This window comes from Phytophthora cinnamomi, assembly GCF_018691715.1.
Source record: "Phytophthora cinnamomi strain GKB4 chromosome Unknown Contig37, whole genome shotgun sequence".
Classification (NCBI taxonomy): Eukaryota; Oomycota; class Peronosporomycetes; order Peronosporales; family Peronosporaceae; genus Phytophthora; species Phytophthora cinnamomi.
In genome coordinates, this window is record NW_027150970.1 from 220,978 (window position 1) to 235,613 (window position 14,636).

A 14,636-nucleotide genomic window follows, 5' to 3' on the forward strand; every position below is an offset into this window, starting at 1 on the left:
ACATACACGTAGCGCGACGTGTAAGCTAAAGTAGTGAGCCAAAGTAGGCCCACTACAATATGTCCTGACGAGTGTGTATGCGTGTACATGGTGTGTACCATGAAGCAGGCTTTCATTCTCCTGGTTCTCTCTGCACAGAGGATCCCCTATGAGTCGCGCGCTATTCGTACGCCTCATGGGCGCTGTTGTCAAGCACGCCACAGATTTTGAGCAGCGAGTCGACGCCTTGGGGAAGAAAGGTCTTACCCCCCCCCTTCAAAAGTGCAGCGCTGAAAAGCGCTCATGGCCCCGAGGCCGCAGCTCGTTGTACTTGGCCACTACCCTCTCCCAGAAGGCGTTTCCCTTCTGGTCGGTAGCAGTGACACTGTCCTTCGAGAGTGCTAGCCAATCCTTGGCCAGAGCCTTGTCCTCCGAGTGATCTCAGTTTGGCCCGCGTATTGTAGTTTTCCCGCCATCCTTTGTTGGCGGCATCACGTACTTCCTCCGGTCTTCAGCGCCAAGTCTTAGAATTGAACAGCACACCCTGTCGCTAGAATGTTGTACGCAGCTGAGCCAACACTATGCAAAATGTCGCTGTTGCTCTTGGATACACAATTTGTAGTGGGTCTAACTTGACTCACTACTTTAGCTTACACGTTGCGCAACGTGTATGAGGAAGCGTAAGTACTTAGCAATTACTTAGGTTAATTATATGTGAATACACAAATATAAGTTAAGTAAGAAAGGATTCCAAGTGACTTAGATTAGGTAAAATGAGAACTGTATTGTTTGTAAATTGATCTTCCTCAAAAATCTGCTAAAAACTGTTTATCATCTATGAAAGGGGTTGGCAGCGGCTGGCTGTCAGAGCCCCGCTAATATGCATGTCTCTGATTGGTAGAAAGATGCTGCTTTCTACCAATAGGATCTTTGGGTATGTGTGGACCACTCACTGTGGTGGTCCACTTCAATGTATCCATCGATGTGTCTTACACCAATGTGAGGAAGTATCCAAAACGTTTAACAGATAACATATCTGTTAAATTCACAAGTGGCTGCAAGCCACTTGTACGTGTAACCCCGTTACACAATTTGCTATCTGGCAGCAAACGTGGAAGCAAACTGAGCAGATTTGCTGCCGATCCGGTAATTTATTTGCTGCCGTCTTAATTTGATGCGTGCTGTGGGGATAGCTGGCAGCAAATTTTCCGTAATTTAAAAATGATTTGCGGCCATAGCAGCAAATTAGGGCCGCGGTGGAGATGCCCTAAAGACAAGTAGAGGGCGGTACTACAGCAAAAATCTACCCGTTGTTGCATACTGGACGGTCCGCAAATTAAAATCCAGAACTGTTCCAGGCATAGCACGGGTTTGTGGGGAGAGAGCTTAGAGAGACCGATTGCAACAGTAGCTAAGGACCGTTCCTAACCGGGATCGCGGCCTGTAGGACTCGGGGTGGGCTGCAAGATGGCTTCGGGCTGCGCTCCAGGTCGTTCTTGACCGGATCGCGCGCTGGTACCCTCTTTTGTGGTACAGTTCACCAAGTTGCCGCTGCGAGCATCAAACGCAACATGACTCCAGCCAGCGCCGCCACCACCGCTGATTTATCCACCGCGTCTTGCGCAAAGTGGACCGTACGAGTGCCGCTTGACTCGCGTAAGCGCACCATCTACCCACCGACGTCAGACGACTACAATGAGTGGAGTCTGGTGCAGCAAAGCTCGAGTGCACGTCGCGCAACTTGAACATTGCAAAGAACACAAGGAAAGCTAAACGCGTCAGCATCCTCACTGCCTGGGACGCCAACAAAGACGGCGTGGGAGCTCTTCTCTGGCGACAGCGAAAAAGAGCAAAGGGCGGAGATGCGGAGGAGGATAAGCGCACAAAAGGCTTCATGATTCGCCTATTGAATGTGCTGTTCTTGCTCGCTTCTACGACGCGTTCCTTGCGACCGGAAATCAGCTTCGTCGCGATGAGCTTGACCAGGGCGGTTCAACGTTTTGGAGTGATGTAGCAGCAGCTTTTGGCACCGACACAGCTGAATTCGACACATTAATACCCGACGATGCTGTGTTTGAAGGTGTCGATGCTTCCTTCGCGATTGTGCATTCCGCTGCAAAACTGAAGCGCATGTGAAAAGAGCTCAGTAGCAATTTTGCACGCGCTGAAGCTGGTTCCAATGTTTCTGGTCAGGGCAGCAACGATTTCTGGGACTTCTGTGGTGGTCGTGCAGACGTATGCTATCTTGACCGGTGGTGTGAGCATCGCCAAGGAAGCCGTGAGTTGTGTGCTGCTAACGTGTACCCAGAAGATGAAGACGGTTCGACGAAGGAAGGCCATGAGAGGCCGCAGCAGGTTAATCGAAAGCGCCGCAAAAGTTCCCAGTCAGCGACAACTACAGAGTTGCTTGACCGTGTGAGCGAGCTCATTGAACGTGAAACTCACGAGAATATTGCGGCGCAAGAAGACACATGGAATGAGCAGAGATTGTTTATCAAAGAGCAACGATCATCACAAAAGCTGGCGACGCTGTATTCTATGCTCGACCGCAACAGCTGCACGATCCAGCAGCTCATGGACGAGCGTCGAGCACACGTGGAGAGTGGCCGAGATGCTTCGGACGTCGGACAGGCACTACAGCAACAGGTAGCGAAGAAAAAATGCTGGAAGCTCAGATCAGTGATCTTGAATTCGAAGTATTGAATGGATTGCAGTAGCTGGAGGTTCCAGCAAAGCCAGGCATCATCTAACGTGCGTGAGGGCGACGAAGACCAAAGTTCTGGATTTGAGTCATAATGACTTCACGAAGAATTCGTCCTTGCGCATCGGCACGCAAAAAATTGGATTCGTCGGAGTTGTCGGTGGCCTGGTACCAGCTCTCGGACAAACTGTGGTACTCCGTAGTAACTGCATGTTGACTCGTACTTGCATCTTGGTTTTGTGTTCGTTCATCAATGCAGAAGTTATGCAACTTCATGCAGGTCTTAATCACTTTTTAACGTTGACAAAGTCAACAACAAGAGGGCGCTTAAAAATTTGTCATTTGTTTACTAAGAGACTGAACGCCATTTCAATTCGAATTCTCAACTAAATCAGGTAGAAGTTGAAGTCCGAGTAGTCCTTGCCCTAGATCTCCAGCTTGTTGAACGGCACCAATAACGAGTCCGAGAGCAGATAAACATTATCGCCAACGATATAAAATCCTGCCAGCAACCGCATAATTGCTTCTCTCAATTTCCACTTCTTAAACGCGATCAAGACCCCAACCTTTCGAGGAGAATCATAGCAGTAGCCCGTAAAGCGACAAAGCGATTCACAAATGGCTTGTACGTTAAGTCCATACTTTTGGTAGTGGCCCGAGAAAAATTCCGAAACATCGGGCACTTCCTTGGCATTTGGAGCACGAATTTCACACAACCAACCGTTGATACAGCCGACGCACCCAGTCAAAATGTTGTTCTTGCTAATTTGAGTAAAAGCGTCAGCTAACTCGAGCGTGCTCTGCTTGGACTCTGTTGGCGCTCGAATTATTAGCTCTTCACACTCACAAATGGCGTCCATTACGGCATGCATAGCCGCGTAAATCGCTGAGACGGATGTGCCACCGAGCCCGCCAGTTGTATGGTAATTACTTCCGGCTAGCAATGGAATCGTAATTTGGAGCTTATTTTCTGGGGAAATAAGATCCGTCTCTGTCCAGCGACGTGAGTGGAGCTCATCACAAACGAGAGTCGGTCTTAAAAATGAGAGAAGACGCTCCAAAGACACCGCTTTCATCCGAAAACACCGCTGAAATTGGCCTTCTAACAGCAGCGTTTGCTTGTACACGCCCCTGTCCAAGCGACGCCGCAGAATGCACCCTAGGCGCTCCTCTGGAACCGCATCACTTGCTACTATGAGTGTTCCCAATAGACGGAGGCGGCGGTGTCGTCGGCGCGCGCGCTGTTGCAGTGTTCTCTGCATCCACTGCGGCACGGGCATCGATATGCAAAATGTGTGCAATCCCGCGCGCGATCCAAGATTGGGATCGTAGGGGTTACGCTGGGATTACACAATCGGAAATTAGCAGGTCAAAATTGACCAATCACCGTTCAACTCTGGGATCGCGATCCTGGTTAGGAACGGCCCTAAGCGGAGGTCTGCAATGGTCAGTGCGTGCGCCAGAGGACACCTTTTCCAGCCCTGTTCACCAGGAACAAAGTATCCATCGAACCTCGAATCAACTACACAAAATGCAAGGCCAAATGCACTTTGCATTTACCGTTCTACTTTTTAATCATATACCCTGACATATGCAAAAATATATTCCAGGTTTCCGCAGCCACGCCGGCCTGTCTCGAGACTTGCGTGTATAACGCGACGTACATAGCAACACCGCCGCGACATGAGAAAGAAGTTCATTGCTGACACAAAGCAGGCGGAGTAGCATTAGCCTGGTTGAAGATCTCCGTCGAACTCGGCTGGGTGCTATGGGTTGCAATGGACGGAATCCTTGCATTAATTCACCCTACCTGAAAACATTGTGTACGATCATTCCTTTCTAAGGATTATGCGTTAGGCCCTGCACTTTGTGCATTTGTTTTGGGTTTCAGTGCATTTACTTTTGTTTTGGTGAAGTTGGCCTTGTTCCTGGTGAAGTTGGCCTGGAAAAGGTTTAGTTGCACTGCGAAGTAGTTTCTACTAGTAGTATTTACTGAGGCCCGCCGCCATGAGCGAAGCGAAATTGGTGGTGCAAATGGGCGAAGCCCGACCTAATCACCGGACCCGATCAATAGAACGCTTTTCATGTTCGGCATATTCTGGTCAAAGACTGGGTCTTTTACTGGGTTTATCTGAGATGGTGAAATACCCCTAACTGTGCGAATAAGTGGTGGTTCTCTGAGGAGACACATCTTTCTCGAGACAGCAAGCATATCGTGATTAAATCTATCTCCCAGCAAATCACGGTTTTTTCAGCGCGTAGCTGTGTGTTCTGCCGATTTACGTAGACTTTTCCATGCCCACATACAAGACAAAGTCAAAATACCAGTGTAAGTGTGTCCAGTGCTGCCTGCGCACTGACGAACCCTAGTTAATGATCTCGACCGGTACGCAGGTGACTGGACAGATGCCGAGATGTGTCCTCGCATGCTAGCGGGTTCATATTCGCACCAATTCAAAACCATGTCTGTGCATTACCACACCGAGCAAGCAGTATGCCCCCTCATACTTCGCTCAGAACCCGCGCCTCTACGTGTTGATCTCGCTCCCGATCGAACCAGTGCATGCTCGAGTCGATGCACTTGGATAAGATCGAAGGGTAGCGAGCGTAAGCGCGTTACAGTTGGCACGGGAGTGCTCAAGTGCAGGAGTTCGAGAAAAGCGTGATATTCGAATAGTTACATTGCCTCTCTTGAGCGATTGATTTGCACACGAAGAACCATAGATTATCCCGAATTACCTAGTCTTTTGTACTAGTAGGTTAATAGGTCCCTCGTGCGATTTGGCATTGTCTCGGGAGGATCTATACTTTATCACCAAAGATGCGATATTTGCCGAGGTGCTGACCAACTCCCTAGATGACCTAATATACGACCCCCAGATAATTGTGTCGCGCTGGGAAGCGAGCATCACATTCGTTATGGCGGCAAATTCAATCACATTTTGAGAATTGTGGGATTACACATGAGATAAACGCACATGTGTCCGCTTATGGCCACCACGATGGCCGCCTGGCCGACACGGGTCCCTAACTTCGACGTACGCTGCATTTACTGCTCCTGCTTCGGGTCTCGCTGCGATTCCTGCTTCGGATCTTTCTGCTGGGATTCCTGCTTCGGATCTTTCTGCTGGGATTCCTGCTTCGGATCTTTCTGCTGCGATTCCTGCTTCGGAGCTTGCTTCGACTTCTGCTTCGAAGCCACATTCGTGACTGACGTCACCTTCGCCTTGCCGGTCTTGGAATCGGATGAAACCACGATGTTGTAGTCGCCACAGCGGGGAAAGCTCGTAAGGTCCGGACACCGACCCACGAACTCCTCACCGGCATTGCAACCAGTAACACCAAAATCATATTTGGACGATCCAGTGGTACCCTGCTTTTTCAAGCTGTTGACCTTGTAGACGCAGAGGTACGTGGAGACGCCGGAGCTGTAGGTGCTCACATCGCTCACTGCCGAAATGAGCAGTGTGTTATCAGCGTCAGTCACGTTGGACTTGATCCACGCGCCAGCTTGAGCACCAGGGGCACTCACGAGCGCCAAAGCGAAGATCGAGGAAACGATGGCGCGCAGGGACGGCATGGTGGAGTTGGAGAAGGGTGGTGATCTTTGACTTGTGGGGAAGCGAGAGAAATCGAGAATGAGTACGTGTTGGTTGCTACATGTATTTTAATACAGGTGTCCCCGCTGAATCTGCAACTGCCATCGGCTATCTACCGCGAACACAGAGTGTGCGGGAGTCTGCCAGTGCACAAGATTTGCCACAGCTGTCTGGTGAGCTGTACTGAATTAGTAAGATCATTGCGGGAAAATGTCTTTCTGCTGGAAACATCGAGTTGCTAGATCACGGTATAGAATGAAAGGCCCACAATGAACATTATATCTTAGATCAGGGCATCATTGCGTGCATCAAGAGTCTCTTCACGCGCATTAAGGTCGAGGATAGCATTGATCGGTATATTGTAGGGTTGCCGCAGGAGAAGATCTCAATCTATACAGCCTTAAGTTGGGCGTCACAGGTTGGAATGCTGTAACTCCCGCCTCTATCAGGAACTGCTGGATGCATTCTGGCATCGTATCTAGCGCAAACTCAGCTATGTCGATCCGTACCATTCTTCATTAAAAAGCAGTACATTGGCGTCTATAAAAGCAGTACATTAGCATCTATAAAAGCAGTACATTAGCGTCTATGCGCAACCTGTGCAGATATTGTAACCTCGCAGTTGTTTTTGGTCCCACCTTTGCAGATTCAGCGGGGACACCTGTACACGTGTACCGTGAGCTTATGGTATCGATTTCCAGCAGGTAGTGTTTACCAGGACGAGGATAAGCGCTTTGTACAGTGTACTAGTATTAGGTATGATTGCAGAGCAGGAAACTGTCTCTCTCTTCTATCATCGTCTCATCGAGCAGAAGCTTGAAAAGCAGCAGTTGCTTGATGCAAACAGTGGTGAATGTAAAATTAACGATCTACGACGGCGAAGCGTACTGTACATGTACAGCCAAAGAATTTTATTAATTAATTTCCTATGTTTGTAACATCGTAGTGTGGAATTGTACATGTACATAACAGCGCGAGCCTTGCGGCGAGGCGATCCCACTTGGATTCCAAGCGCATGCGCGTCCAGTTGGTGAAGAGGCATCAGTGATGTGCGGGCTGGACACACTGTTCCTCTGTCACACAGGTGCTGGATTCCGCACCACACGCTTAACATTCAAGTACAGGTTTGTAAATCGTTTATTGTCTCGGACAATCATTGTTATCGTAGGCTTGCGGGTCTGAACCAGAGCTCGCAATCGGGGGAGAAGGCTAGAGCAACCGAAAATGAAACCGGCTCCCTGGGATGGATGTCACAGCCCTCAAATCCCCAACAGTTTTGGCAAAACGACCGCTACGAAGATGTATTTAGCCTCATAGAATAGCTGGGAGAGGGGCGCCGTCAATTTGGCTGGATTTGGCGGGTTTGTTTTAACCCTCTCCCTGTAAGAATCGATATCGTACTGATGAACTCCTAAACCTTATCTGTTACCGAAAATATACCGAAGTTTGTATCAACTGTACATTTTTGGTTGCTCTAGCACGATCCTGCAATCGGGTACCCGAAACCGGATAAAGTACCCACCCGATACCCGAGTTCAGGTATAATAGGGTGTGAGTACTCGAAACTTATCCCACGGGTACCCGATCATATCGCACCCGACTTTAAAGACAAAGGATAAAAAATTAAAGCACTGTAAAATTGTCAAGTTTACAATGGCAACATTCTCAACGGAGCTGTTGGAGGAATGGTACTGCTTTGGAAATTAAGTTGAATTTACCAATACCTCGCCAGCCGTGGACATGGCGTGAGACTGTCATGCGGTTTTGGCCTACGTTACTGTGGAATGACAACTCGTGGCTACGTGAAGTAGGGAGCCGTGCTTACCAGCAAGAAATATCATCGAATCAGGGAATGTACACTCGCAGAACTTCACATTCAGAGAACTGGGTTCGCAGCGTACTCTATTGCTATTCCGTCTCCAATAGGGGAAACCAAGGACCACACTGGGCCCAAGCTAGGCCGGTGGGATTTAGCGGATCTACTTGGGTCGCCACCACTGGAGATAGCGGAGGAGATGCGAGTACAACAGGAGCTGTATTTACGACATCAACCGGAGTTGCAGCATCAATGTCTCTGGAAGGCAAATGAACAGGCCGAGTGGAGTTGTACTAGATGAATAACAACAGGAACTCGCCTCCCTTCGATTACGCCAAAAAGACGACGGAATCCACTGGGAACTTATCGATCCTTATGTACTAATACCACAAATCTTGACAATCGACAGCTCGTTCGAGGTCAGCGAGGAAGTGGGTTGGTAGTGAAGACACCCGTGGATACATCGATACCCGTGGGATGTTCCGGGCAATTTTGCGAACAGACATATAGTTCTGGCTTTGAAGCAACAACCCTATCGTCGCTACAAACGTGGAGGTGATAAAGGAGCCCTGGGTAGAGTCGTCAAACGACTAAAAGAGAGGGCACTACGGAACCGATTGCAAAACTCTGTGTAACGGACCTCTTATCTTGCCTGGTCGTGGGGCAGATCGTATAGCTACGCTGCGGTGGTCGTTTGTCCGCCGCGGCTTCAACTTAACACCGTCGATGGCCGTCAGGAACCACTTGGATTCCCCCTGTCGGAGCGTCCGCCTGCGCCGCGTCCGCTCCAATTTTGGTATTTCTCGTTAGTAAATAGACGCTAGCCTAAGCCAACAATCTACTCGTTCGCAACTCCTCTTACTGTCTTAGTAACTAGACCACCAACTGTCCCCAGATCCCGCACCGAGACGCTTCTGGAACACCCCCGGACCGTACTCGTCCGCCGTTGCTCCCACCCACGTCCGATACCGCCTGAAACCCAATCGGTCGCCCAGCCACACGTCCAGCAACAGTGCTCAGCAGTGACTCAGCCACCACTTCACGCGTTGCGCTCGTCTCGTTCTCGTCACGCAGTCCTCAGGAGCTCGTTTCCTGTGGTCTACTCGCACTCGTGCTCGTCTCGTTCTCTTTCTAGTCTCGTTCTCGTCTCGTTCTCGTCTCGTTCTCGTCTCGTCACAGCTCGCTCGCTGTCGTTCCGGTGTTCTCCACGGTCTTCGTGCGTCCGATGGTGCACGTTCGCTCTCCACTTGCGTCTTGCGGCGCAAATTCGGTTCTGCTTGCGTCCTCCGCCGCAAATTGGATTCTGCTTGCGTCTCCCGTCGCAAATTCGGTTCTACCGGCTCTCCGTCGTGCGCCGCCATCGTTCCGTGCAGCAGATCTGGCCTCCACGAGGTACTTCAAGGTGCCGTACCCGCCGGATCCAGCGTACACTGACTTCACTTCGGTCGTGCTCACGTCTGCATCCCGTCGTCCACGTCCACGTCTGTCGTCTGCGCATTCACCGCTAAGCGCATCTGCTCCACAGTAGCCGGATTGCGCCACCAGTCCATTACATCTGTCTTGCTTCAAACCCCGGATGAACTGCGGTCACACGGCAAATGCTCTCAGAGTATCAGGTCTGGGTTTCGTACAGGCTGGCGACAAGCCAGTTGAACTTGTACTTTGACGGAAGGCAGCACGACAAAAACTGTCGCGAACTCGACCAATGCCAAGGGAAAAGGGAAAAGCTTGACCACATATTCTGGACTTGTCCATGTGCTCAAGCGTGCTGGCAGGAATTAGTAGTACTAAATCCCGTCCAACGCTGGACTATTTTAGTACAGCGTTGAAAACGTACAGTGCAGATGTTCGTTCACAACTGCGCGTCAAGAGCAGCTCCTCAGGTTTCTCGACCGATCCAAGCTAAGTTGGCAACCGTCTTCGACGAGGCGGAGGCATACGAGGGAGAATGCAGGCGCCTATGGCGGATCCTAAGCATGATCTGTATAGCGTCACTTTGGGTACAACGAAACCGAGTAAAACAGTGACAGTCTGCCTCATAATTTCCTCAGAATTATGTTATAACTCTTGTTGCTTGGTGAAATATCAGCATATAAACAACCAGACTCCATAAAAAGCTTCGACGGGATGGATACTGATTACATGGCTAACAAACAAAGGTCGAAATTCACCAAATTCGAAGAAAAGCCGTGCTACACGCAAAACAAACAAATCCGATCAAAGACCAACCAAACACAGCGCTATTGCAGGGCTCGTAAACGGACCAAACCGAAATTGGAGGTCTGGAGGGACAAACTGTAGTTAAATGCACAAACATTACTTGATGTTTAATAATTACCAAACAAATTTTCGAAAATGATATCACATTGAACAGGATGATAAATTTTAGGGCTGTGCTCCGATCTCTACGCTTGTATTTCAAATCCTTGCATTTTTTTGGGGCACGCTGTAACGGGGGTGCCCTATTACAAAGGAAATTTGGTTGTGTGGGAATCCACATCTTGACAGTTTATTGAGTATTAGGGGTAGTCAATGTCCGCAGCAGCAGCTCAGTTTTTTTTCGATTCAGCCAGTCGGCTTTTTTTTCGGGGCTGTGATTGGCCAGAAAAAAAAATCTGCTAACGGAACGAAAAGTCGTTCCGGTCGATCGGCATCAGCAGCTCACTTTTTTTTTTCTAGCAGCCCAAAGGCCCAATAGGGCCGCAATGGCCACGTGCAAGGTGAAGACATGCCGCCGCGTGGAGAAGACCACCGCTGAAGACTCCTGCGATGTCAGCAGTTGCGAGCAGAGCATTCATAAAGTCTGTCTATCCATTCTACTCGTGTCATTCGACGCCGAGGGCTCGTTTAATCGGGTTGTGTACAGCTAGCGTTGCTACAACGCGATTCTAAAGGCGCACTGCAAGGCCTCAGTGCAAGCAATCGGAAAGAGTCCCCTAGCACAAAGACTAAAGCTGTGCGCAGCTCTCGCAGCGCCTCTTGGCGTGCTGTCGGGCGTGGCATCCGAAATCTTGATCTGCTGCTGCGCAGATCAAAAAGGGGGTGGTCAAAGCTCTCTGCTCGCGATTGGTCAATAAACATTTAGACAAAAAAAATTTAGTTGCTGCTGCGGACATTGACTACCCCTATTATACACGATCAAACTCCAACTGCAAATCCGTCTTTTAGGACAATCGTCAATGGTGCATGGCGTATTAGAGACCTTTCGGAGTGGATGTTGGTTGCCAGTTGCTGGAACGGCGCACGAAAAAAGTGCAAAAATCGATTTGCTTACTAATCACTCGGCGACGCTCCGGCATCCGTGTTGGAAATGTGGGCGTTTTGGCCCTCCTATCCGACAACCATGTCGGATACCGGAATCGGCCTAAGGCCGGTTCTCAGCCGAGGCGGACGCATGCGTTTTCGGACACTTTGTGATCTGATTGGTTAACAGGACATTACAAAAATGATACTGCACAACTCATGCGTTGGCAAGCGTTAACTACTTTTGGCCAATCAGTGCACTGCATTATTTGCATTCCCCCTCAAAGCACTCCCCCTCCTCTGACATGGCGTCGGTCCGGCTTCGACGTGCTTCTCCCCCGCGCTTCACCCCCACCACAAGGTAACGGCATCGCTGGAAAGCTGCAGATGAGCTGTGCGGCCTTCTGGTTTGTTTGGTAGCCATCAAGCGACACCAAGCAGCACGAAAAAAATAATCCAACAGTTCGAGAGCGGACTTCGTGGCGAGTGCATGCTTCTACGCTACTTAGAGATTCAGCTTTCAAGAGATACTACAGGGGCTTGGTGGGTTGGACCAGCTTCGCTCCCCATTGCCGGACGGGGGAGTCTTGGTCAGCGCTTCAGATATTGTTGAGTCGTGGACCACACGCAGATCACACAGAGTAACAGTACAATGATTGGATAATATTGATCAAACACTGGGCCAATCAAATTTGGTCAGTTTCATTCTCAACCGAGCATACGGGGTAGGGCACGCATGTAACGCACGTGTCGAGAAAAACGCTTCGGTTGAGAACCGGCCTAAGCCAAAGGCCGCTCACACTTCATCACGTGCTATTCAATAAGATATTGCAGTACTCGGCATCTCTCTTCGAAATTCTCAAGTCGCAGCAACAGCCATGAGACCTGCCTTGAGATCGATGGCGAGGACCTCTCCTCCCCTGGCTCCTACTCCAGTCTCCGGTGGCGAAGGTACTTCCCTATCCCCCCTAAGCTCGTCGAGCAGTAGCTCTGCAGACAGCTGGAAGGCGTCTGACACTCTCGCTCAGCGAAGACAACCTTCGCGCGCTGAGGCCGACGTAGAGAAAGACCACCCGCGAGCGGGAAATGAAAAAGAGGGAGAGCAGCCGTGTGACTTCGGTGGTGAGTTCCCTGGAGATCGAGATGAGGAGAATGGTGATGATCGCAACAACAGCCCTAGTCGCAGCGTCGACAGCGGTGGCGCCACCTCAGATGGAGCAGCAGCCTCACTTCGAAAGCGTTTTGGACCCGATGAGGACTATCTAATCGCAGTTCAGGCAAATGCAGACATACCTTTCAAAGCAAAATTTGGTGAGGTTAGAAAGAAATGGCAAGCCTTGGCTGCAAAGCTCAACAGCATCCCAACATTTCGTATGGAGCCAATATCAGGAAAAACTGCGCAGGCACGATTTGAGACTCTCACAAGTCGTTCGAGGCCGGGTCTAGCGGCAAGTCAGGCACTGATGAAAAGCACACACTGTTTATTCAGGTTATGACGGACCTCACAAAGAAATGGAATGATCACAGAGAGGACAAGGCTAAAGCAGCTGCTAAGGCGGCAGGGGTCGAGCGCTCCAAGGTCCTGGCGGGTGATGTGGTCCGTGTTGCGGCGGTGTCGAGACTCCAACAAGGAAAACGTGCGGGTGGCAGTGACGACGGGGAAAGAGAGCAATCTAGACGCCCAAAAACGCAACAGGCTCGTGCTACTAGTGAGCTAGTCACTGCCATGCAAGAGCTGAAGTCTGATCGAACCAAGGCTCTTGATGAATTTATACAAATGCAGAAAGCCGAAATGGAGCAACGTCAGAAGGAACTGGAATTTGAGCGCGTCGAGCGACAAAAGGAGAGAGAGGAACGCCGTGCTGAGCGCGCGGAGAGTCAACAAGAACGTGAGGAGCAGCAAAAATTGATTGCCAGTCTGCTGCAGCTTATTCAATCCAAGCAGAACTAAGTATCTTCAACCAGGTTTCGATGCTGAGGCTTGCGCAAATAGTCTTTCACTGACGGGGGGCTGCATTGAAAGTAGCGACTAATTTGGTTGCCACCATGTAAGCAAGTTGCAGCGTTCGTCAACAGCACGGCCACGCGCACCATGCGCCCAACAGGAGTCAACAGTATTTTGTATTTTTTGTTCCAGTCGAGAAATGCCCATTTACGCTTGATAATACCAAACATCCATTCAATTGACACGCGGTTCTTGCTCATCATCTCGTTGAACCGTTTTTCATTGCTGCGCACATAAGCATATTGAAAAGGACTGCACAGAAGTTTAATTCCATAAGCCGGGTCGCCATAAATCATAACTCCTAATGGCTGAATAACAGGATGGCTTGCTAGATAGGCAAGCAGCTTGCTTTCACGGAGCATGGTTGAGTCGTGCAGGCGACCTTCAATGGGCCCATAGAATGATATGCATAAGCCTGTAGTGATACAAGTTTATTAGACTGGCTACTACTCTTTTCATGTTTTCCACCAAAACTTACCATCTGGAGTACAAACGCCTTGGTAGTTTAGGCAGTGACGACGCTTATGCCCATTGTAACACACCTTTTGAAGATTTTCTCGCTGTCCTACGGGAATTCCATCGAGTGCACTTTGCATAGCAATGAACCTTCTCCTTCGCTTGCCCGGACGGCATATAAATGCCTTCGTCTATCGACGAACATGGACACCCGGTCAACGATGCCATTGACTTTTTCTTTGATAGCGTTTACATACGATGCATGATTTTCAGCGTACACACGATCGTTGAAAAACAGTGTGTCTTTCCACTCTTCATCTAAGAAGCAATCTAATCATAAGTCACGGGTTAGCCACAACATTTCAAGGACGAACAACTGCAATGATAGTACGTACACAAATCAGTGATAATTCTGCAGCAAGAAGAGTCCGAGCGCCCGAATTTTTTGCAAACGTGAGATAACTTTCCTGGGTATGAAAGGCGATAACACAGCATCGCTAATGCCTCCACACCTATGACACGATCTCCTGCACCGGTGATAAATACGTCAGGAATCAGCATCAGCTCCTTCAGTTCGGCGCACGTAAATCGGAAGTCCTCCAGCGCATTCGCATCGGGGCACGTGTCAGGATTAAAACGGACATCAGGGATCAGAGGAGTTTGGTAAAAAAAAAAAAAAAAAAACGAAAATGGGCCCCTTTTAGCGGGGGTATTCATACGTTGTTTAAGGGTGAAAAATGCGCCCTTTCATCGCGAAAGGATTAAGTTAATAGAATATTCTGTTCCTCTCTCTCAAAAAGTCTCAACTGAGCTCAACGGTTCCATTTTCGGATTTAC

General features: G+C 49.5%; 1 protein-coding gene across 1 annotated transcript; it reads right to left on the reverse strand.

Annotated features, from left to right (window-relative positions):
* Nucleotides 1–5,729: 5,729 nt before the first annotated feature.
* On the reverse strand, nucleotides 5,730–6,260 carry IUM83_11788 (uncharacterized protein; the record flags this gene model as incomplete). The annotated part of the gene is made up of 1 exon (XM_067936368.1): nucleotides 5,730–6,260. The coding sequence occupies one exon, from the start codon at nucleotides 6,258–6,260 to the stop codon at nucleotides 5,730–5,732; it is 531 nt and encodes a 176-aa protein (XP_067792171.1).
* Nucleotides 6,261–14,636: the final 8,376 nt, after the last annotated feature.